The 25,232-nt window shown below is 36.9% G+C and overlaps 1 protein-coding gene across 9 annotated transcripts in view; it reads left to right on the forward strand.

The window, feature by feature from the left end:
* The window catches only part of LOC127847049 (phosphonopyruvate decarboxylase-like), a 57,869-nt gene that overhangs the window by 16,312 nt on the left and 16,325 nt on the right, over window positions 1-25,232 (forward strand). For all 9 annotated transcript variants that reach the window (XR_008033797.1, XM_052378582.1, XM_052378583.1 and 6 more), the window contains 6 exons: window positions 4,958-5,091; window positions 9,957-9,971; window positions 16,721-16,868; window positions 17,518-17,648; window positions 23,306-23,465; window positions 24,366-24,639. Coding sequence is in view for 8 of the 9 variants with exons in the window: in XM_052378582.1 (XP_052234542.1) it covers window positions 4,958-5,091; window positions 9,957-9,971; window positions 16,721-16,868; window positions 17,518-17,648; window positions 23,306-23,465; window positions 24,366-24,639 (862 nt within the window). In the remaining variant the exon portion in view is untranslated. The remainder of the gene's footprint in view (window positions 1-4,957; window positions 5,092-9,956; window positions 9,972-16,720; window positions 16,869-17,517; window positions 17,649-23,305; window positions 23,466-24,365; window positions 24,640-25,232) is intronic.

Here is a 25,232-nt window from a genome sequence, read left to right on the forward strand (position 1 = left end):
CTAGAGGCCACATTTATAGTCTGATCTTCATGAAACTCGGTCAGAAGATTCATCCCAATAATATCTTGGACGAGTTCAAAAATGATGCCGGTTGGTTAAAAAACATGGCCACCACAGGGGCGGGGAATTTTTCCTTATATGGCTGTAGTAAAATTTTGTTTTGTATGTCTACAATGTGAAGTTTATAGTGAAACATTGTGAATACTTTTTTTAGTTCAATCTGAATGACACTTGCTGAGTGCAAATGCTGTTATCATATATTGATATAGTTTACTCAATTAGTTTTAATAATATCATCTTCAAACATTTTGACAATCTTTATGAGCAAAATATTTTTTGCTCATGGTGAACTTTTGTGACCAACTTTTTTCAATTTTCTGTCTTCCGTTGTGCGTCATGAATAATTGCCTTGTTAACACTGTAGCGGCCACATATATTGTTGGATGTTAATGAAACTTTGTCAGAAGATTTGTCCCAATGATATCTTGGAAGAGTTCAAAAATGGTTCAGGTCTGTTGAAAAACATGGCCGCCAGGGGGCCATTTGTTGTTCATTCTTCATGAAACTTAGTTAGAACATTTGTTCCATTGATATCTTGGGCTGCAAAAACCAGGTCATTTCTTTCTATCTCAGGTGAGCGACTTTGGGCCTTTCATGACCTCTTGTTTTCAGTTACTTTGTGGAATTAATAAGTCAGATAAAATCATCATATGAGAGCACTCCAAGCATAAATTTCCTGCTTGAACTATTTTCTCATCTTAAGTTAAGAAGTCAACAGCACATAAAGTTTAAGCATTTAGGTTATGTACCATTTTCTTAACATGCGATTAGTACCGGTATGTCAATATAAGAGAATTTAAAGGACACATACCAATTTCGTGTCAACAATTTTTATAAAAGGCTAAATACGCAAACAAGTAGTGATTTTGTCTGCATAGAACATTATCTTGTTTTGTCAGGTGGTGTTAGTTTTTTACACAGAAAAACTGAATTGATTAAGGAACACATTTCTTAAATAAACCGCTATTCTCTTAATCTTAATGTAATTGTAGTATAAACTTGGATAGTAACTTGTTGTTGAATAAGTTATATTAGGAGCATACTTTAATAATCTCCATTATGTAACACCCTTGTTATTTAAACTTTACCAGCCGGCTCATTTAACAACTGCCATAATGATCCAGATCATATTTAGCTTGACATGCAGTGAAAATTTTCATAAAAAAACATTGACTCATAGTAAGTTTATGAAGACATCAGATGCTAAACCGTGACATTTAAGTGAGATTCTTCAAATACAAAAGGTACAGTGTGTTGCGAAAAGGGGCAGGGTGAAAAGCAGTGTTGGGTGTTTTTACAGTTTCTAATAAATTGCTAAATGTAAAGTATTGCTTAGTCTAACACTTCTGATTGAACTATTTAATCATACTCTTTTTATTTTCCTTTGAATATTTGCAAAAATATATTAAATTTAAACCATCTTAGACCTTTCCTTATATTGTATGAGTCTTCATAATTTCAGATCAACAGATTTGAAGTGGTTTTTGAAATGTGATGAAAATAGGAATGAAAAATATCACGTGTTCACATAATTGTCATATCATGTAACACTGCACTGAAGAGCTAGTACATGTCAGGAATCTCTGAAACCTTGAAGGCAATATTGTACAAGTATTGATATATTTTATATGACTTGTTGTAATAAATACATGTACAGCAAATGAGCATTTTTTCCCCTGTATTTTTCATAAGTGTTTGTGTGGTATAACTTTGGCAATCAATGTAAGTTTTTTGATACCAGATCTTTAATATGTTAAAGCCCTCGCTAGTAGCAGCCAGTCATGATGGCTGAACAGAAATAATTATAAAATAACTATGCTACAAGTCAATATCTAGTGCAAGTAGGTACTTGTAAGTGACATGAGACATTCTTTTGTTGTGTTGCAAAATGATTTATTTCGTAAAAATTAAGCCAATGCAGTTGTGGTAATAAAATGAACATGATCCTTTTGATTTATTGTAGTTCTTTTGCAATAGAGAAATAATTATGCACAATTAAGTGCCATTAAAGTAAATTCCAGAAAAATAATGTAAACTTTTACAGCCTCAGGATATAAATTGTTATGCCCCTGGCATATGGCAGTTGAATTGTCCATCTGTCTGTCTGTCAGTTTGTGCGTCCGTCCGAAAACTTTAACATTGGCCATAACTTTTTCAATATTGAAGATAGTAACTTGATATTTGGCATGCATGTGTATCTCATGGAGCTGCACATTTTGAGTGGTGAAAGGTCAAGGTAATCCTTCAAGGTAAAAAGTAAAAAAAATAATTCAAAGCGGCACATTAGGGGGGCATTGTGTTTCTGATAAACACATTTCTTGTTAATTTTGCAAACACAATTTTTAATTTTCCCAAAATTATATTACATTTGGACTGATATGGTTGATTATTTCGCCTGACACTTATAGTGGGAAAAGATGTTCACCTGTAATTTACAAACATAAATGTCTTGAAACGTTTATAAAATGTCTTAGAAAATTCTTCACTCGTATAAATGATATAAATGTCTCATACAATGTCATGAGTATAAATGTTCACATAAATGTTAATTATATCCCCTGCCCACAAACGAAGTTTAGGGGGATATATAGGAGTGAACTTAGTGTCTGTTGGTCGGTCGGTCTGTCGGTCTGTATTAAGTGTCCGCTCTCTAATTCAAGTAGTTTTCATCCGATCTTCACCAAACTTGGTCAGAAGTTGTATCTACATGATGTCTAGGCCAAGTTCGAACATGGGCCTTGCCAGGTCAAAAACTAGGTCACGGGGTCACTTAGTGCGTTTTAAACATTCAGCATGTTGTCCGCTCTCTAATTCAAGTAGTTTTCATCCGATCTTCACCAAACTTGGTCAGAAGTTGTATCTACATGATGTCTAGGCCAAATTCGAACATGGGTCTTGCCGGGTAAAAAACTAGGTCACGGGGTCACTTAGTGCGTTTTAAACATTCAGCATGTTGTCCGCTCTCTAATTCAAGTAGTTTTCATCCGATCTTCACCAAACGTAGTCAAAAGTTGTATCTACATGATGTCTAGGCCAAGTTCGAACATGGGCCTTGCCGGGTCAAAAACTAGGTCACGGGGTCACTTATTGCGTTTTTAACATTCAGCATGTTGTCCGCTCTCTCATTCAAGTAGTTTTCATCCGATCTTCTCCAAACTTGGTCAGAAGTTGTATCTACGTGATGTTTAGGCCAAGTTCAAACATGGGCCTTGCCAGGTCAAAAACTAGGTCACGGGGTCACTAAGTGCGTTTTAAACATTCAGCATGTTGTCCGCTCTCTAATTCAAGTAGTTTTCATCGGATCTTCATCAAACTTGGTCAGAAGTTGTATCTAGATGATCTGAAGGCCAAGTTTGAACATGTGCCTTGCCGGGTCAAAGCTAGGTCACGGGGTCACTTAGTGCGTTTTTTAACATTCAGCATGGTGTCCCCTCTCTTATTCAAGTAGTTTTCATCTTATCTTCACCAAACTTGGTCAGAAGTTTTATCTAGATGATCTGAAGGCCAAGTTCGATTGTGGGCCATGCCAGATCAAAAACTAGGTCACAGGGTAACTTAGTACGTTTTACACATTGAGCATGGTGTCCGCTCTCTATTTCAAGTAGTTTAAATCCGATCTTCACAACACTCGGTCAGAAGTTGTAACTAGATGATGTGTAGGTCAAGTTTGAACATGGGCCATGCCGGGTAAAAAACAAGGTCACGGGGTCACTTAGTGTGTTTTAAACATCACAATGTTGTCCCCTCTCTAATTCAAGTAGTTTTCATCCAATCTTCACCAAACTTTGTCAGAAGTTGTATCTAGATGATGTCTAGGTCAAGTTTGAATATGGGTAATGCCGGGTCAAAAACTAGGTCACGGGGTATCTTATTGCGTTTTAAACCTCACCAATTATTGTTGTCTGCTCTCTAATTCAAGTAGTTTTCATCCAATTCTCACCAAACTTGGTCACAAGTTTTATCTAAATGATCTCTAGGACAAGTTTGAACATGGGCCATTCCGGGCCTAAAACTAGGTCACAGGGTCACTTAGTGCGTTTTTTAACATTCAGCATGGTGTCCGCTCTCTAATTCAAGTAGTTTACATCTGATCTTCACCAAACTTGATCAGAAGTTTTATGGAGATGATCTTAAGGCCAAGTTAGAACATGGGCCTTTCTGGATCAAAAACTAGTTCAAGGGGTCACTTAGTGCATTTTAAAAATTGAGCATGGTGTCCGCTGTTTTTTGTGAAGACGACATGCAAAATACTATGTGTCAATGCAGCATGTGGGGGATTCATCACGTCTGTGAAAAAGCTCTAGTTCAAGTAGTTTTCATCCAATCCTCACCAAACTTGGTCACAAGTTTTATCTAAATGATCTCTAGGACAAGTTTGAACATGGGCCATTCCGGGCCTAAAGCTAGGTCACGGGGTCACTTAGTGCGTTTTTTAACATTCAGCATGGTGTCCGCCTTCTAATTCAAGTAGTTTACATCCGATCTTCACCAAACTTGGTCAGAAGCTTTATGGAGATGATCTTAAGGCCAAGTTAGAACATGGGCCTTTCTGGGTCAAAAACTTGGTCAAGGGGTCACTTAGTGCATTTTAAAAATTGAGCATGGTGTCCGCTGTTTTTTGTGAAGACGGCATGCAAAATACTATGTGTCAATGCGGCATGTGGGGGTATTCGTCACGTCTGTGACAAAGCTCTAGTTTTCACAGTTATGATTGTAAATTTCGTCAAAATTTGATTTTAGATGTTCACAGGAATCCTACATTATCCCAGAGGATGTAAGGATTCACAGATATTGTAAGTGCTCATGTTCAATATTGAAAATATTCACTGACTCAAATGTAAAGTTTGAAAGGCACAGCATTCTGTTACAATGTTACATATCTATTTTGACTTTGCAGCCTTCTGTAAGAAAACAGTTACACCGTCAAACAAAGAAATGTCGTTGCGACGAGGTCTAGTATTGCTCCCTAGACTGGGGTCATTCTGCCAGAGCCTGATGCGAGGTTTGCACAGCAGTCCACCCCCATTCCAGGTAAGATAATGCAAATTTACAAACTGGTCTCAAGCCGATGATGGACCCTATACTCTTTTATGGTAATTTTTTTCTGTCATATTAAGTTACAAATCATACAAAAACTTACAAATTAAAAATTATGTGTTGAATTATTATTGCAAATTTCTTTTAACTCTAATTATTATAACTATTTTAAATCAGAATGTTAAAAAACATTTTTACATAGGAGACTTCCATATTCAAAACTAATTGTTTATACCTGATAAGCATGCGTTGCCAAATCAATCATCATGGTTGAGCTTGCAACAAGTGTGTATTTACCTGGTTGATTGTAAATGTTAGCAAGCATAATTTTCAGGATTCACATGAAACTATACCATGCACAAGAGTTTACTCTATGTTCATGTTAAGATTGTAAGAACATGCGATTATTTTGGCTCACATGAGCATAACATGCTTATGATGAGCTATTGTGATTGGCCTTTTCTGTTGTTAGTTTTGTGTTTTTAGCTCATCTGATTGCTCAGGTGAGCTTTTGTTACCGGTCTTTGTCCGTCGTCCGTCCATCCGTCGTCCGTCCATCCACATTTGTTCGTAAACACCCTAGAGGCCACATTTATTGTCCAATCTTCATGAAACTTGGTCAGAAGCTTTGTCCCAATGAAATCTTGGTCGAGTTCGAAACTTGGTCGTGCCGGGTCAAAAACTAGGTCACTAGGTCAAAAAAAAGAAAAAACTTGTAAACACTGTAGAAGTCACATTTCATGCCCAATCTTCATGTAACTTTGTCAAAATGTTTGTCTTAATGATATGTTGGTTAAGTTTAAAAGTGGTTCCGGTCTGATGAAAAACATGGCCACCAGTGGGCGTGGCAGTTTTCCTAATTTGGCTTTAGAGAAACCTTGTAAACAGAGAAACCTTGTAAACACTCTTGAAGTCACAATTTTTGCCCAATCATCATGAAAAAAGGTCAAAACATTGGTTTTATTGATATCTCTGATGAGTTCGAAAATGGTCCAGATCGGTGAAAAAACATGGCCGCCAGTGGGCGGGGTATTTTTCTCTATATGTATATAGTGAAAACATGTGAACATTCTAGAATTCACTTTTTTGGCCCAATTTTCATGAAATTTGGTCAGAACATTTGTTTCCTTGATATGAGAGTTGAGTTCAAAAATGGTTCCGGTCAGTTGAATAACATGGCTGCCAGGGGGGGGGGGGCAGTTTTCCTTATTTGGCTATCGAGAAACCTTTAAACACTCTAGAAGTCACAATTTTTGCCCAATCATCATGAAAGTTGGTCAAAACATTGGTTTTATTGATATCTCGGACGAATTTGAAAATGGTCCAGATCGGTGAAAAAACATGGCCGCCAGTGGGCGGGGCATTTTTCTCTCTATATATATATTGAAAACATGTGAACACTCTAGAAGTCACATTTTTGGCCCAATTTTCATGAAATTTGGTCAGAACATTTGTTTCCTTGATATGAGAGTTGAGTTCAAAAAAAGTTCCGGTCACTTGAATAACATGGCTGCCAGGGGGGGGGGGGGGCAGTTTGCCTTATTTGGCTATAGAGAAACCTTGAAAACACTCTAGAAGTCACAATTTTTGCCCAATCATCATGAAAGTTGGTCAAAACATTGGTTTTATTGATATCTGGGACGAGTTCGAAAATGGTCCAGATCGGTGATAAACATGGCCGCCAGTGGGCGGTGCATTTTTCGCTATATGTACATAGTGAAAACATGTGAACACTCTAGAAGTCACATTTTTGGTCCAATTTTCATGAAATTTGATAGAACATTTGTTTCCTTGATATGAGAGTTGAGTTAGAAAATGGTTCTGGTCAGATGAATAATATGGCTGCCAGGGGGGGGGGGGGGGGCAGTTTTCCTAATTTGGCTATAGAGAAACCTTGTAAACCCTCTAGAAGTCACAATTTTTGTTAAATCATCATGAAAGTTGGTCAAAACATTGGTTTTATTGATATCTCGGACGAGTTTGAAAATGGTCCAGATCAGTGAAAAAACATGGCCACCAGTGAGCGGGGCATTTTTCTCAATATGTATATAGTGAAAACATGTGAACTCTCTAGAAGTCACATTTTTGGCCCAATTTTCATGAAATTTGGTCAGAACATTTGTTTCCTTGATATGAGAGTAGAGTTCGAAAATGGTTCCGGTCAGTTGAATAACATGGCAGCTGGGGGGGGGGGAGCAGTTTTCTCAAATTTATATAGTAACAAAAGCTTGTGAACACTCTAGAAGTCACATTTCTTGCCCAATCATCATGAAACATGGTGAAAAGATTGGTTTTATATATATCACATAATTAATGCCATAATTATTGCCTTTAGATTGTCCAAATTTTCATTATATTATACAAAATCCTTGTAAACACTCAAGAGGTCACAATTTTGTTTCAGATTTTATGAATCTTTTTCATAATATTTATTTTTGTAAGCAAAGTTTGATGTTCGGTAAGGGGGGTCAACTCAAAATATAGAAACATCCAGGTCAAATCTTACAAAAGCAAAATCACTCAATATGCCAGAGTTTTGGTTCAATAATGATGAAACTTGACTAGGATGTTTGTCTTGACAATATCTAGGTCAAGTTTGACATTTGGTAAAGATTGAATGAACCGACTCCTCTCAGGTGAGCGAACTAGGGCCATCTTGGCCCTCTTGTTACTTGTGTGTCATCAAAACCTTTTATTAATGCTCTAGAAGTCAGATTTCTGACACAATTGTCATGAAAATTGTCCCATGATATATTTGCCAAGTTTGAAACTCATAAAGTATAACTATAAAGGCAATGGTTGTAAATTTGATCCCTGGTACGACTTCATTATATGCGTTGGGATTGCTAATGAAATCATTTCTATGGCCTGTGATTCTGTTGCCTTTATTTTAAATGAGAGCAGTTATCAGTTACTGGCATTATTGTGTGTGAACATGGTACTTTTAAACCAACTAACCCTGATAACAAGTGCGTCAGTTCATATCTTGGGCATGCGGGCAGTCTGGCCAGGAGCTACACTGTCCCCTATAAAGCCATCCAAAAATTTGTGGTTTCATTAGCTGACAGAGTAGCTGCTGACCAAACTTTGGTCATTTTTGAAAATTGCTCTGGCTGGTCTGGTGCTACACAGGCCATATATGGTATACGACTCATTTTTACATGATCAGCTGGAATATTTATATGTATACTAATAAAAAATATGTTCAGACATAAAGTAAATAAAAATATAGATATGAATTATGTCTGTATATAGCTTATCTGCATATCTAGCACTAGTTTGCATTTAGGGCCAATTAGGTTACGGTCATTGTCACTGCTATTTTTTTATAGAATGACAGGCTCTAAGTTTGGATGTAAGTGTTGCACTTAAATGTGTGCAAAGATTGCTTTTATTTTGACCTAGCTACGAATTGCATATAGAGCATTCATATAAAGCCTAAAGGTGCCTTTTCACAGATTTTGGCATGTATTGAAGTTTGTCATTAAATGCTTTATATTGATAAATGTAAACATTGGATAAAAAAAGCTCCAGTAAAAAATCAAGAATAAAATTTAAAAAAGAAAAAAAGTAACCCTCAACAGGGCTCAAACCCCTGACCCCCTGGAGTCCTAAAGTAAAAGTCTACCACTAAGACCACTCAGCCAACTGTGCTCATGCAATGAAAGATGTATTTTATACTTTATATAAAGTTCACAAAATATAACAACAACAAAAGAACTCTCCAAATTATTCAATCGTTTCGTGTTGCAACAATTGATAATATCCAGGTTTTTAACCAGGTTTTCCGAAGGAAAATTAACCAGGTGTTCCAAAGGAAAAAACTGGTTATTAGATTGGCGAATGCGGGCGGGCGGGCTGGCTGGCGGGCTGGCGGGCGGGCGGAACAAGCTTGTCCGGGCCATAACTATGTCGTTCATTGTCAGATTTTAAAATCATTTGGCACATTTGTTCACCATCATTGGACGGTGTGTCGCGCGAAATAATTACGTCGATATCTCCAAGGTCAAGGTCACACTTTGAGTTCAAAGGTCAAAAATGGCCATAAATGAGCTTGTCCTGGCCATAACTATGTCATTCATTGTGAGATTTTAAAATCATTTGGCACATTTGTTCACCATCATGGGACGGTGTGTCGCACGAAAGAATCACGTCAATTTCTCCAATGTCAAGGTCGCCACGACTAAAAATAGATTTTTTTTAAAAACAAAATTACAAAGGGGGTTAATTTTGTTTGTTCATTTCAAAAGTTCAGTTGAGTTTTCTCCCTTTATCAGATTTTTTTTCACAATGAAAACCTGGTTTTGTGACAATTTTGTCCCTTGTTAAATCATCAAAAGATGCATATAATGGCCATTTTAGAGCATGGTAAATGTTTAGTTAATACTGTTTCCTCACAAATATCATAACTAAGTCTAAAAGGAAAATTTGCGAATCTGAAACAACTTTTTTAAATTTTGTCAATTTACCAAAACGTGAAAAGACCCCTTTAAAGGTCATGTTCACTTTTTGCTTAAAGCAGGAAAAACAGTTTCTGCTCAAAAACTTAAATTTAGATTGATGTATTTTGCTTAGGTCTTGTATTCTACATGCATATCTATCGTGGGATTTAAAGTCTTCACTCTTTTAATTTAATGTCATTTTTGGTGGGAGGTTTTTTTAAAACATCATTGATAATTTTTTGTAAAGATACCATATTAACATGTAATTGATTTGTATTGTCAAAACATTATCTTAACATTGTCATTGATATGTCATGGTTATTACACTTTTATAACGTAATAGTGCGACTGTACGTATGATATCATTTAATGGCATTGTTAACATGAAGTCTTTATTTTTTCATGATATCAACACAGACAGACCCAGTTAAGGTAAGTTGTATTTGTTTTTATGGTGCCTATTTTACCAAAACACGTTCTTTCTAGTTTCTCCAGGTCATCACTTGGTGGTTATTGTTTGTTGGGACATTTCAAACTTAAACTTGATAAAAAGTGAAAGCTCTTTGAATGAATGTTTATGCAATGTCTCTTCTACACTTGTGCATTCGTACATTGTCATAAGAGTCCTCAATAAGTCCATTTTAACACTGGCTCAACATTTGGTCCAACCGTTTGTTTACATGTATGCCTATTCCATGATCATACTTATACGTGACATGCTTTTTAAAACCTCATGAAACCTTGCATATCTATCAAGACCCTACCTCACCTGGTTGCTACCAGGTTCTAGACTGACTCCATCACATTTTGTCAGAACTTTGGGGAAAAAGTAAGGGCATGCTTAAGTATGAGGCACTGTTACCCTGCTACATGTTACCCTGCTACATGTTACACTGTTACCCTGCTACATGTTACACTGTTACCCTGCTACATGTTACACTGTTACCATGCTACATGTTACACTGTTACCCTGCTAGATAAATAATTGTGCTTCATTAGAATAGAACTGATTTTTAGCTCGGCTGTTTCCGCAGAAAACCCGAGGTAATGTCATACCCAGCTCATCGTGTCCGTCGTCGTGTTGTGTCATCCGCTTTGTGCTAAAACCTTTACATTTTGTAAAGGTTTTGAACATTGGCTCTAAAATCAAAGTGCTTCAACCTACAACTTTGAAACTTCGTATGTATCTGCACTTTGATTAGTTCTACATGCCGCACCCATTTTTTGGGTCACTAGGTCAAAGGTCAAGGTCACTGTGACCTCTAAAAAAAAAATAAAAAAATTCTGACAAGCTTTTATTTATTCAAAACTGTACCCGCAGCCGAGCATGGCACCTGTTATGCGGTGCTCTTGTTTACTAACATGTGTGCCTGACTTAGATGTCAACATGGATTTATACGTGTATGGTTTGTGTCAATGAAATAAGTCTGTTTGTTTGTTCTTACCTAAATTAGTTTTTGCTTTTGTTCATGTTAATTAATTTGTAAATGTTTGCATGCCTGGTGTGTGAATTGCTAGAGGTATGTTAGTAAGGCTATAATGGGAGCCTATATAGAAATCATTTGCTTGTGCATGCAAGAGTTGGATTGTCATATCAGTATCAGCGTTAATTTGTAATTTCATCAATGCTTAATGTTCATTTTTGACGATGCTAGAACAGCATCGTCCAAGGTATCATAACCATCCAAAAAAATTTCACAATGGCGACCTTTGTAAAAGACCGAGCCAGTTCGATTGAGATAACTCGATTTTTCAGTTACCTCCCTTTTGCATTCCCCACTGCGTAGGAGATTGCTAGCATTGATAACATTCTCCTAGCAGAGTTGTCGTTCGTGTTTCAACATTCAACAATGGCCGCCCCCATGAGAGTCTCGATTAAAAATTTCTTACTGCATAAATTGGCTTGTTTCGCTATTTAGAAGGTGTCATTTAGGATATATGAATTATTTATTCACTAAATCTCCGCTTATGACAACAATAGTTGGAATTCGAAGGATATATACTCGATATGATTGAAGGACTTTCTGGATCGTAACAGCTTGACACGGCAAAACTGGCATACTGGTATTTTTAGTTATCAATATAAGTCACATTGTGCTTTATAAATTGTATTTGAGCATTTTGCGACTTATTGAATGACTATGATACCCGATATCAACATTTCATCAGGAATTTGCAGATCACCAAGCTGTCCTGAAATTCAACATTGATTTCAAACTCTTTACTGGTTTGTACTATTTCTTAGTGTTAGTACTTTTTATCATTTTAAAGTTAAATGAACTGTGTCACAGTAAAAGAGACATTAAGGCGATTGTGGCCAGTTTGGATCTAGATCAGCCTGCAGTCGCTTGAAAGCTGTTTGCTTAAAAGCGTTTTTCTGACAATAACAAATAATTCAATTGGATACTGATTTGACTGCGCTTTTCCTGTGACCTGGCTCAAATAATAGAATTGTCATTAATCAAATTATTTATTTTGAACATTAATCAATTGTTTTTCTTGTCCCTCGGGATCAATGACTCCAGCACTTTCTGCTAAAGGCGATGCTAGGGGGCGTGAGAGAATTTGCACCTTCCAGTATTGCTCGATTGTTCATTGTCGGCTCGGGTACTACGTACATGTACCCCGGGTACTCTTAAGTATACTTACATGTATCCCGGGTACGGTAAATATACTAAAATGTACCCGGGAAATTTAACCCTAAATCAGTCGTTGTCCACTTTTTTTTTGTAAGAATTATATATACACATTTATGTCATTTTTCTGTAGAATGGCCTCTATATTATCGGAACACATACTCAAAAAGCATGTTGATGCAGTGTTTTTTTAAGAGAAGTGTGTTTAAGATAATCGGTTGCGCGTTTTACAACATCGGATTTTGGGCGCGAATACAACTCGGGTACAGTCTAATATGGACCGAGTACAATTACGTTTATTTGCCGTACCTGGGGTACATGTAAGTATACTTAGAGTACCCAGGGTACATGTAAGTATACTTAAGAGTACCCGGGGTACATGTAAGTAGTACCAGAGCCGACAATGACCAATCAAGCTCCATTATCCCTCATGAACCGACTCAAAAAACCGAGTCGGCAATATTTGACTTAATTTTTGGTTTGGTTGCTCTCGAGGGATCGAAAATTTCAGAATCTTCCTAAAAGCCCTACGGGTTTGGTCCCCAGAAGCGACATTGAAAACTAGCATACTTTGTTATCTAAAAGGCTGCTAAACCTGATATTCAATGATAATGTGAATTTTCTCTCACATGATGTTTATCAGTCATATTATATAAAAACTTACAGCAGTAGTAAACAACTGGACAATAATTAATGAACGCATCTTTCATTTGTCTTTGACACTTTGATTTTGACATGGCCTAGATTTAAATATGTGACTGGACTTTACCAGCACTCTTGTAACAGAGCTAAAGTTTAAATGTACCATTGAAGATCACCTAAATCCAGATTTGCTATTATAGACGTGTGGAAAGTTTTAAGGGTGTGACAAGCAAGCAAAAATTGGTCATTACCCAGAGGCCACAACTGATGTATGACTGTATTAAAACAAGAAAAATCAGTGCCTGATTTAGATTTCCTTAGATAGTTCAATAAAAACTAATTTCATAAGCCTGGTAACAGTTTAATGGTAATGCTACCAATGTGTCATCACACCAGGGCCTTGAATTTGAAATCTAGGACATGCATGGTCATTTCTTCATGAAATCAGGACACAAAATTGTATTATAAGTCCTTAATTGACCTGGCTATAGTTCTCAGATTATTATAAGCTCAATCAGTATATTTATATCATTATTTATGCTTTGTGTATTGTAAACATATACACAATCATGCAGTTACATGATAGCAATAAATAATATCAAAGCTACCCATACTATAAAGGTCATTGACAAAGCCTATGGTCAAAATGTGAACACATTGAGTGTAATCGCCCTCTCGTGCCAGCAAAAACAACACGTTGACAGATTGTCATTTTTGACAGTTCTACTTTCACTTTCATTTTGTGATATCAAACTATTAACAATTATGGGGCTGAGAAAAATATCGCCATTTGTTTTTATGCCCCCGGTAGGGTGGCCTATATCAGTTGAACTGTCAGTCAGTCAGTGTGTCAGTCTGTCCGTCCGTCCGAAAACTTGAATGGCCATAACTTTTTTAATATTGAACATAGCAACTTGATATTTGGCATACATGTGCATCTCATGGAGCTGCACATTTTCAGTTGTGAAAGGTGAAGGTGAAGGTCATCCTTCAAGGTCAAATAGCAAATATAAAGCGTCTGTCTGTCTGTCCGAAAACTTTAACATTGGCCATAACTTTTTCAATATTGGCGTGCATGCGTATCTCATAGAGCTGCACATATTGATTGGTGAAAGGTCAAGGTCATCCTTCAAGGTCAAGGTCAAAGGTCAAATTTTGCAATATTGAAGATAGCAACTCCATATTCGGCATGCATGTGTATGTCATGGAGCTGCATATTTTGAGTGGTGAAAGGTCAAGGTCATCCTTCAAGGTTAAAGGTAAAATATATGGCTTCAAAGCTGCGCAGCAGAGGGCATTGTGTTTCACAAACACAGCTCTTGTTTAATATATTTTCTGCACATTTCTTCAAAAAACTTACATCAATACACGATTTTCTTCGTTAATTCAATCATTCCTGACAGACTTGTGTACATATTTCGCTTACATTTTGACGCGCGTAGGTAGGACCGCATTACCGCTTCCGAAATGTGTATTCATACTATTGCCTCGAGGAACTTATCTGATGTTTGACGGAAAGGGCCGAAAATGTGCGAGTGTGGGTCAAGTTCCCCACAGGTACTACTTTCCCATTCCCCCAATTTTTTTTCCGTACCTTAAATTGTTCGTACCCAATTTTTTTTCGTACCCAATTTTTTTTTCGTATCCAATTTTTTTTCACCCCCAATTTTTTGTTCGTAACCATTTTTTTTTCGGTCCCAATTTTTTTGTTCCCAAATATTTTTTCGTACCCAAATTTGTTTTCATACCCAAATTTTTGTCGCAAAATTTTTGTACCAAATTTTTTTTTCGTACCAACATAAACAATTGTGGTGATTGTGGTGATGTAGATAAACTTAACTTGATACTTTTATATCCATCCTCTCAAAAGCATCGTCACACCAGTACTGTCAGTACTTTGATTACCTGTTATAATTGTAGTGGGGTAGGGGTTCAAATAAATCAAAACGCTGCCCAAGGATTGATGTTACATGTCTGAAAGTACAGAATTATAAAAAAAAACACAAAATAACACAATTGAACCACGCCACAACCTTACAAACATAAATACAATGTTGCAAAATAGTTTATTTCATTATAATTGCAGACAAATACATACTTGCTTAACACAAATAATCTTTACTCACCCAGGTTGGTCACCCAGGTTGGTAGATTTAAAAAACAAACTTACAGTAATATATTAGATTTAAATAAAAAGTTTGTCTTCCCACAGTCTGGGAGAAAAGGGAAGCATGGTAAGAAATGGGCAATGAATTTTACTAGGTTTTTGGTACTGACCAATAAAAATCTTGTTTATTTGATAAGTCTCATTCTCACTGAACAAAACTAGTACGACAACACAGTACATGGCTGGACGCACTCAGGACAAGGGACTGAATCTCACAAGAGATTTTAATGGACATATACAAGTCAAGGGATATAAGCACTGGTACATGAGACATAAACACATTTAGTTACATTTACATAGTCTACACATTTATTTATTATAATTATTTATTTGTAAAATAGATGCAAGCATAATTGTATCCCATCATCAAAATTAAATTTTCCATAAAATTATACTTTTTGGGGTTTAAATAAATGTGTGCATGTACACAGTTTAAAATTTCAGTGAAATTGACCAATGCACCATTATTGAAGGAATGTATATGCATAACATGATTTAATTGAAAGCTCTGTGTGAGAAAATGGATCTATATATTTCATGTTTGATGTGTTATTCTAATGTCACGTTATACAGTTATATGAAAAAGTTTACTTGAAATATTTCATTTGAATGACAGAACAAATCTTGCAGATATAATGTTTATGGTTTTGTTTTCAATATACTTTTGTTGATTATTTAAAAAAATTGTTAAATAATTTTACTGTCATTAGCCCTTGAAACATGTCATAGAATCTTTGTTTGTGAAGACTCCTTTATGTACCTAACAGCAGTTTATTATTTGTATGTTTGTCACATATGCATTGTCCACAATGGTCATGGTCACATATCTGGTCAGAATTTTCTGAAAGCTATCCAACTTTTCCACATGAATGTGTCTTGAATGACTTTTGTTAAAGTTGTTTTTCTATCAAGCATAGTGCTGGAATGTATAAACACTTTAAAGCTTGGAATTTCGAAGAAAACGTCAAGCTATTCTACATTAACTGGTTTTGATGTCAGTGTTCAGGCTTTGTTAAAGTAAGCTAGCTGTTATTTAAAACTGGAATTCTGAAAAATCTCATATTTAAATAACACAGATTTGTTGCTTCTCCTAAAATAATCCCCCTTTCCCCCCCCCCCCCCCCAAAAAAAAAAAGATCCTAGTTTTGACCATCATTTGTCAACATAGTTTTGCTCATATCAATTCGTTAAAGTGAGATAAGATTCCAGGCCGTTGAATAACATGGCTTCCATGAGGTGGGGCAGTTTTCCTTATAGTAAAACCATTTGAACACTTTAACCCTTTGCATGCTGAGAAGTTGGTCGTCTGCTAAAATGTCGCCACGTTCTGTGGCATCTCATCTGAATCCAAACTGTTTGCAAAAGCCTTCAAAATTCGGTTCCAGCACTGAAAGAGTTAGTAATCACAGTTGTAACTAAGTCATCATGAAACTTTTTAATGATTTTGTTTTTATTGTGTCATTATGATATTTTGAGTAAGTTAAAAATGTTTTTGGTTCATAACAAAACATGGCTGCTAGCTGTTGGGGCATAGAAAACACTGCCTACTTGGAACAGTTCCTTTGAGTCTTAAGAAAAGGCCTTAGAACATTCTGCCCTTTTGTATTGAAAACTTTTCACTGAATTAATCATCATTTAAATTCAACCCCCAAAAATTGATTCAAATCCAAATTTAGTATATGCATTTCTTTTGACCAGAGATTTAAGCGTCATTAACCACTTTTCTGTTACCATAGCAATATGATCAGCAAAAGAAGCTGAATGAAGAGGCTGGGGAGTTAACAGAACTTGTACGTGACTTTCTTGACCCGGCCACGTTTTTCAATCAGCTCCGAGGGATCGATATCAACTTCTTCTGCGGGGTACCAGACTCACTGCTGAAAGGTTAGTTATTTGTTATTCAAATAAAGTGTTCATGCTCTGCAAATAAAACAACACACTTTACACCAATACCATATGATTTTTAAAAACTGCAGGAATAATCTAGAAATTATGTAAAAATGAGTCTGGTCGCATTGGAAATTGTGTTAATTGACAAAAATTTCCAAAAAGTTATGTGTTTTTTTTACCAACAATTATTTACACATTTAACTTTTCATTTGCATTATTTATTAAACATTTACTTTTACATTTATTAAACAGTGAACACCAAGGAGTCATCCTGATGGTAAAGAATTGTATTGCTCCTTTCTTTAATTTGCAGACCTTTTTAACCTCTAAATGCTGGTTTTAATATTTTATATGGAACTTTCCTTTCTTTATCTGCCGTGTTTGCAATGGCCGAAATGTTTTGTAGTTTACAAGACACGGTATATTTATTTAAAATCAGATTCATCCAATGCTTAATTCAAAAATAATATAAAGCTAACAGAAGATTTTTAAATATTTTTTCTACTAAAATTGAAATCATGTCACATGTATAATTGACCATTCTATTTTAGGTTTAGGTCTGTTGTTTTATGATCATGTCCATTTTATTTTAAAGACCTTGAAAACTTATGAGCTAGCATACATTTTCCTGTCTTTTTTGCAGACTTCTGCGCATATGTGACAAACAATGTATCAAAAGAAAATCACCTTATCACTGCCAACGAGGGGAGTGCAGTTGCCCTAGCAACAGGCTATCACCTGGCAACTGGAAAAGCAGCAATGGTTTACCTTCAGGTGAGCATTCACTGACAATCTCTTCAGCAGGAACTTGTTTTTGACTGTTTGATAAGTCTAACCCTTTGCATGCTGAGAAATTTGTCTTCTGTTAAAATGTCGTCTGCTGAATTTATAAAATTAGCAGTTTCTTCGATTTTTTTCAAAGAATGCTATCAGAATAGCAAACAGTTTGGATCCTGATGAGACGCCACGTTCTGTGGCGTCTCATCTTGATCCAAACTGCTTGCATAGGCCTTCATAATTCGGTTCCAGCACTGAAAGAGTTAAAGGGATCTTTTCACGCTTTGGTAAATTGACAAAATTGAAAAAAGTTGTTTCAGATTCGCAAATTTTCGTTTTCGTTATGATATTTGTGAGGAAACAGTAATACTGAACATTTACCATGGTCTAATATAGCCATTATATGCATCTTTTGACGATTTTAAAACCTAAAAATTATAAAGCGTTGCAACGCGAAACGATTGAATAATTTGGAGAGTTCTGTTTTTGTCGTTAAGTTTTGTGAAACTACGAAAATTGCTTATATAAGGTATAAAATACGTCTACTAAGTGTACTCGGCGGAATAGCTCAGTAGGCTAAAGCGCTTTTACTTCAGGACTCTGGCAGGACTCCAGGGGTCACTGGTTCGAAACCTGGTCCGGGCAATGTTCTTTTCCTTTTTTTAATTTTATTCTTGATTTTTTACTGGAGCTTTTACGATCCAATGTTTACATTTATCGATATAAAGCATTTAATGAATAAGTTAAAAAATGCCAAAATCTGTGAAAAGGCACCTTTAAGTGCACCTGTGATGTTTTCTGTTGTAATCAAACAAAAAACGTTCAGTTGGCAGAGTTATAAGTTTGAATTGTGAATATTTGATTACAGTGACATTATTCATTGACTTATTCTTTAAATATCAAACAAATATTACTGTGAAAATAAAATGAAATTTAAACATAAAAACAAGCAGCTGAATGTGCCATCATTGAAATGTTTTGTCTTTAATGAAATTTATAATGACAACTTCTTTCATAGCACCAGCCTATATGTTATTTTTTGTGTCTACTTGTCAATTGAAAATATCTGTAAAAACGTAATTGAGATTTTACACAATTGTAAAACATCTTGTGCATAATTAATGTTGTTTATTTACCACTAATTAACAATTTTTAGCTCACCTGATTGCTCAGGTGAGCTTTTGTGACCGGTCTTTGTCCGTCGTATGTCCGTCCCTCCGTTAACATTTGCTGGTAAACACTCTAGAGGCCACATTTCTTGTCCCATCTTCATGAAACTTGGTCAGAAGCTTTGTCCCAATGAAATCTCGGCCGAGTTTGAAACTGGTTTGTGCCGGGTCAAAAACTAGGTCACTAGGTAAAAAAAAAGAAAAACCTTGTAAACACTGTGGAAGTCACATTTCATGCCCAATCTTCATGTCACTTTGTCAAAATGTTTGTCTTAATGCTATCTTGGTTGAGTTCAAAAGTGGTTCCGATCCGTTGAAAAACATGGCCGCCAGTGGGCAGGGAAGTTTTCCTTGTTTTGCTATAGAGAAACCTTGTAAACACGCTAGAAGTCACAATTTTTTTTGCCCAATTATCATGAAAGTTGGTCAAAACATTGGTTCATTTGATATCTCGGACGAGCTCGAAAATGGTCGAGATCGGTGAAAAATCATGGCCGCCAGTGGGCGGGGCATTTTTCTCTATATGTATATATTGGCAGTTTTCCCTTTTTGGCTATAGAGAAACCTTGTAAACACTCTAGAAGTCACAATTTTTGCCCAAGCATCATGAAAGTTGGTTTAAACATTGGTTTTATTGATATCTCGGACAAGTTTGAAAATGGTTGGGATCGGTGAAAAAAGCATTTTTTTCTATATGTATATAGTGAAAACATGTGAACACAGTAGAAGTCACATTTTTGGCCCAATTTTCATGAAATTTGCTTAGAACATTTGTTTCCTTGATATGAGAGTTGAGTTCAAAAATGGTTTCGGTCAGTTGAATAACATGGTGGGAGGGGGGCAGTTTTCTCATTATGCCCCCCCCCCTCCCCCTTTCGAAAAAGAGGGGGTATATTGTTTTGCTCATGTCGGTCCGTCCGTGCACCAGATGGTTTCCGGATGATAACTCAAGAGCGCTTATGCCAAGGATCATGAAACTTCATAGGTACATTGATCATGACTTGCAGATGAACCCTATTGATTTACAGGTCACTAGGTCAAAGGTCAAGGTCACGATGACCCGAAATAGTAAAATAGTTTACGGATGATAACTCAAGAACACTTATGCCTTGGATCATGAAACTTCATAGATACATTGATCATGACTCGCAGATGACCGCTATTGATTTTCAGGTCACTAGGCCAAAGGTCAAGGTCACGATGACCCAAAGCAGTAAAATGGTTTCCAAATGATAACTCAAGATACTTATGCTTAGGATCAATAAACTAAATAGATACATTGATCATGACTCGCAGATAACCCCTATTGATTTTCAGGTCACTAGGTCAAAGGTCAAGGTCATGGTGACCCGAAATAGTAAAATGGTTTCCAGATGATAACTCAAGAACGCTTATGTCTAGGATCATGAAACTTTATAGGTACATTGATCATGACTCGAAGATGACCCCTATCGATTTTCAGGTCACTAGGTCAAAGGTCAAGGTCACGGTGACCTGAAATAGTAAAATGGTTTCTGGATGATAACTCAAGAAAGCTAAAGCCTAGGATCATGAAACTTTATAGGTACAATGATAATGACTTGCAGATGACCCCTATTGATTTTCAGGTCACTAGGTCAAAGGTCAAGGTCACGGTGACCTGAAATAGTAAAATGGTTTCTGATTGATAACTCAAGAACGTTTATGCCTAGGTTCATGAAACTTCATAGGTATATTGATCATGACTCGCAGATGACCCCTATTGATTATCAGGTCACTAGGTCAAAGGTCAAGGTCACAGTGCCAAAAAATGTATTCACACAATGGCTGTCAAGGTCACGGTGACTCAACTTATAAAAATTGTTTCTGGATGATAACTCAAGAATGCTTACGCCTAAGAACATGAAACTTTATAGGTTAATTGATCATGACTCGCAGATGAAATAATGATGAAACTTGACCAGGATGTTTGTCTGGACAATATCTAGGTCATGTTTGACATTTGGTAAAGATTGAATGAACCGACTCCTCTCAGGTGAGCGAACTAGGGCCATCTTGGCCCTCTTGTTATTCAGTTGAAGGTACCATTCTGTGTAAGCATGAAAGTTTAAATTAATAAAATATGAAACTCTAAAACCACAAATAATGAAATGTTCATTTATCCATTTTATGTTGAAATAATATGTTGTAATTGGTAAAGCACAGGTAAATAGGATTTTCAGAATCAGATGAACATAATTTCATCAGGGCATCTAATACCAAACACATACTAGTAGTGTGTCCAGATAGGCCTAGTTTTGCATAATGCCAAAGTTACATATTGCTATTTGATAAACAATATGTCTACATCTACTATCTCTAGAATCCTTGGCAAGATAGATCTTGTGTCTAATCAACCAATCGTGCTACATTGATATCCGGAAGCTCAGTAAGATAGATAAAATAGTAAATTCAAAACTTCTGCTTTTGGTTTGATTATGTTTTTTTTTTATCAACGTTTTGTTTTGAGCATTAAGCAACAAAAAATACGCAAATTAATGTTGATGGTAACAGGTTTTTTGTTTGTTAGAATGTACTTGGTAACAGGTATTGTGTTTGTAACAATGTATTAGGTTGATTGAATTGGATTGTATAGACAAACTTGGTTGGTTGGTTGGTTGGTCTGTTGGTCTGTTGGTTGGTCTGTTTGCGCCAACTTTAACATTTTGCAATAACTTTTGCTATATTGAATATAGCAACTTGATATTTGGCATGCATGTGTATCTCATGGAGCTGCACATTTTGAGTGGTGAAAGGTCAAGGTCATCCTTCAAGGTCAGAAGTCAAATATATGTGGATAAAATCGCTCATTTTATGAATACTTTTGCAATATTGAAGATAGCAACTTGATATTTGGCATGCATGTGTATATCATGGAGCTGCACATTTTGAGTGGGGAAAGGTCAAGGTCAGAGGTCAAATATATGTGGCCCAAATCACTTATTTTATAAATACTTTTGCAATATTGAAGATAGCAACTTGATATTTGGCATGCATGTGCATCTCATGGAGCTGCACATTTGGAGTGGTGAAAGGTCAAGGTCATCCTTTAAGGTCAGAGGTCAAATATATGTGGCCCAAATCGCTTATTTTATGAATACTTTTGCAATATTGAAGATAGCAACTTGATATTTGGCAGGCATGTGTATCTCATGGAGCTGCACATTTTGAGTGGTGAAAGGTCAAGGTCATTCTTCACAAGGTCAAGGCCATCCTTCAAGGTCAAACGTCATATAGGGGGACATTGTGTTTCACAAACGCATCTAGTTTTTACATGGAATTTGGTTCTTTCAGGGAAGACTTAGGGCTTTCAGTATGTACTTTTAAAAGCTCAAAGCATTTAAGAAGACCAAATGAGCCTTCTCTGGGAAAATATTGTTTAATGCTGGTGTGTAAAGTACTGTACCAGATTAGCCTGTGCAGTCTGCCTTCCTTGAGACAAAAAAATCCATAAATGTAAAGTGTCTTGCCTGCACAGGCTAATCTGGGACAACACTTTACACACATGCACAAAGCCACATTTTCACAGAGCAAGGCTCAAACATGTATTCATTCAGAACTCTGGCCTGGGTAACACAGTGAATCCACTGATGTCTCTAGCAGTCCCTATGTATTCATTCAGAACTCTGGCCTGGGTAACACAGTGAACCCACTGATGTCTCTAGCTGTCCCTATGTATTCATTCAGAACTCTGGCCTGGGTAACACAGTGAACCCACTGATGTCTCTAGCTGTCCCTATGTATTAATTCAGAACTCTGGCCTGGGTAACACAGTGAACCCACTTATGTCTCTAGCTGTCCCTATGTATTCATTCAGAACTCTGGCCTGGGTAACACAGTGAACCCGCTGATGTCTGTAGCGGTCCCTATGTATTCATTCAAAACTCTGGCCTGGGTAACACATTGAACCCCCTGATGTCTCTAGCGGTCCCTATGTATTCATTCAGACCTCTGGCCTGGGTAACACGGTAAACCCCCTGATGTCTCTAGCGGTTCATATGTATTCATTCAGAATTCTGGCCTGGGTAACACAGTGAACCCGCTGATGTCTCAAGCGGTCCCTATGTATTCATTCAGAACTCTGGACTGGGTAACACAATGAACCCACTGATGTCACTAGCGGTCCCTTTGTATTCATTCAGAACTCTGGCCTGGGTAACACAGTGAACCCACTGATGTCTCTAGCTGTCCCGATGAATTCATTCAGAACTCTGGCCTGGGTAACACAGTGAACCTGCTGGTGTCTCTAGCGGTCCCTAAGTATTCATTCAAAACTCTGGCCTGGGTAACACAGTGAACCCACTTATGTCTCTAGCGGTCCCTATGTATTCATTCAGAACTCTGGCCTGGGTAACACATTGAACCCCCTGATGTCTCTAGCGGTCCCTATGTATTCATTCAGAACTCTGGCCTGGGTAACACAGTGAACCCCCTGATGTCTCTAGCAGTTCATATGTATTCATTCAGAATTCTGGCCTGGGTAACACAGTGAACCCGCTGATGTCTCTAGCGGTCCCAGCTGTGTACAGCATTCCCATGTTGATGCTGATTGGCTGGCGTGGGGAACCTGGCAAACGTGACGAGCCCCAACATATCACCCAGGGCAAGACAACTCCAGGACTACTCGGTACAAAATAAATAGTTAATTACCTAACTGTTATGTCTTGATTTGGTGTGTTTTATGAATAGGTTAATATATAACGCCAGTTTGATAGTTGTCAGTAATTGGGCACTTGATTTTTAACTCAACTGATGGCACTCTAAATCTGGAATAGCAGTTGAAACTGTTTCTCACATCAAATATCATGTATTGGCAGATATAAAGACACACTGCCCAACCAAGAATAGACTTAAGAAATTTCTTTTATGTTAATATCAAATAATGTTACATAAATTACAGTAAATGCCATTCATCTTTTCAATAACAATGTTTCATACTGAAAGTTTCCAAATACATTCTAATCCATTTTCTTAAAGGAAGGGGCATTATAACAATTGTTTGAAAACAATAATAATTCGACTCATGTAGCTCAAGAATTATGCAAATATATGATTTTTATTACATTGAGCATATATTAACAAATGTACATTAACTTTTTAACTCAAAATAAAGCATTAAATATACAAGGATTTGTGTATTTAAACTAAAAAAATAGTCAGTTGTTTACTAGTTTTATATTTTTAGCTCGGCTGTTTTCGGAGAAAACCCGAGGTATTGTCATAGCCAGCTCGTCTTGTTGTGTCGTATGCCGTCCGCGGTAGGCGTCGTGCTAAAACCTTAACATTGGCTCTAAAATCATAGTGCTTCTACCTACAACTTTGAAACTTCATATGTAGATGCACCTTGACGAGTTCTACACCCATGTTTGGGTCACTAGGTCAAAGGTCAAGGTCATTGTGACCTCTATTTTTTTTTAGAAATAATTTCTGATCAGCATTCATTTATTCAAAACTGCACCCGCAGCCGAGCATTGGCACCCATTAAGCGGTGCGCTTGTTATTATACGTCCCCTAATCTTGTCCACAGCTGCCCTGGGGATCCCCTTCCAGCCCTTACCTGACTATGAGGAGGGGGCAGGACTTGTGCTGCAGAGTGCCAGACACTACCTAGACTCTCACAAGGGGCCCTATGCGCTGCTTGTCAGGCGGCAGACGTTCTCCCCATACAAGCTGCCCAAGTTGCCTCCCGTGTTTCCACTGTCCAGAGAGAAAGCCTTGCAGCTGATCATTGACGGGTTGGGACCAAAAGACGTCATAGTCGGGACAACGGGCATGCTTTCAAGGGAACTATATGAATACAGGTGCCTGTTTTGTCAGTTGTATGTGTCTGCCCGCAGTCGCGGTAAATGTCCCAAAGCCATTACTGGTCACAATGTCTAGCTATTTTGTAATTGCTAATTACAATTCACCACTCTCTGAGCTCAAAACTGGTATTTGGTCTGAATTTTTGGTGCCCATGAGAGCCAGTATTCTAAAATATGTTCCTGGTTCCCAGCTTTACTGGCTCTGTGTAAGGGCTTGCAGAATATTTAAAAGACTATTTTTTACCCGAAGATCCCTAAAGAAATTTGTGGAGTTGATAATTTTATTCTTATTTTAAGTTTCTGTTCGAACTTGCTTTGTAGGGCAAACTTAGTACCAATATGGTTGTTTTTTTGCGGAGCACAGATTTGGAATTTTTTTTTATTTACCAAATTATTATATGATGTTTTAGCATTATACATGGAGAAAAGATTGGATTTGTTTTAACAATCCTTGAAATAAAACCCAAACGTTATACTGTTACCAGCAAATAATACATACCTTACTATATATAGTAACAAATTTGTACAGTTGTTCATGCTATTATCACCATTGCAGGGTCGTTATATCTATTCGGCCCCAGGGCCGATTA

This window comes from Dreissena polymorpha, chromosome 10 (genome assembly GCF_020536995.1).
Source record: "Dreissena polymorpha isolate Duluth1 chromosome 10, UMN_Dpol_1.0, whole genome shotgun sequence".
Classification (NCBI taxonomy): domain Eukaryota; kingdom Metazoa; phylum Mollusca; class Bivalvia; order Myida; family Dreissenidae; genus Dreissena; species Dreissena polymorpha.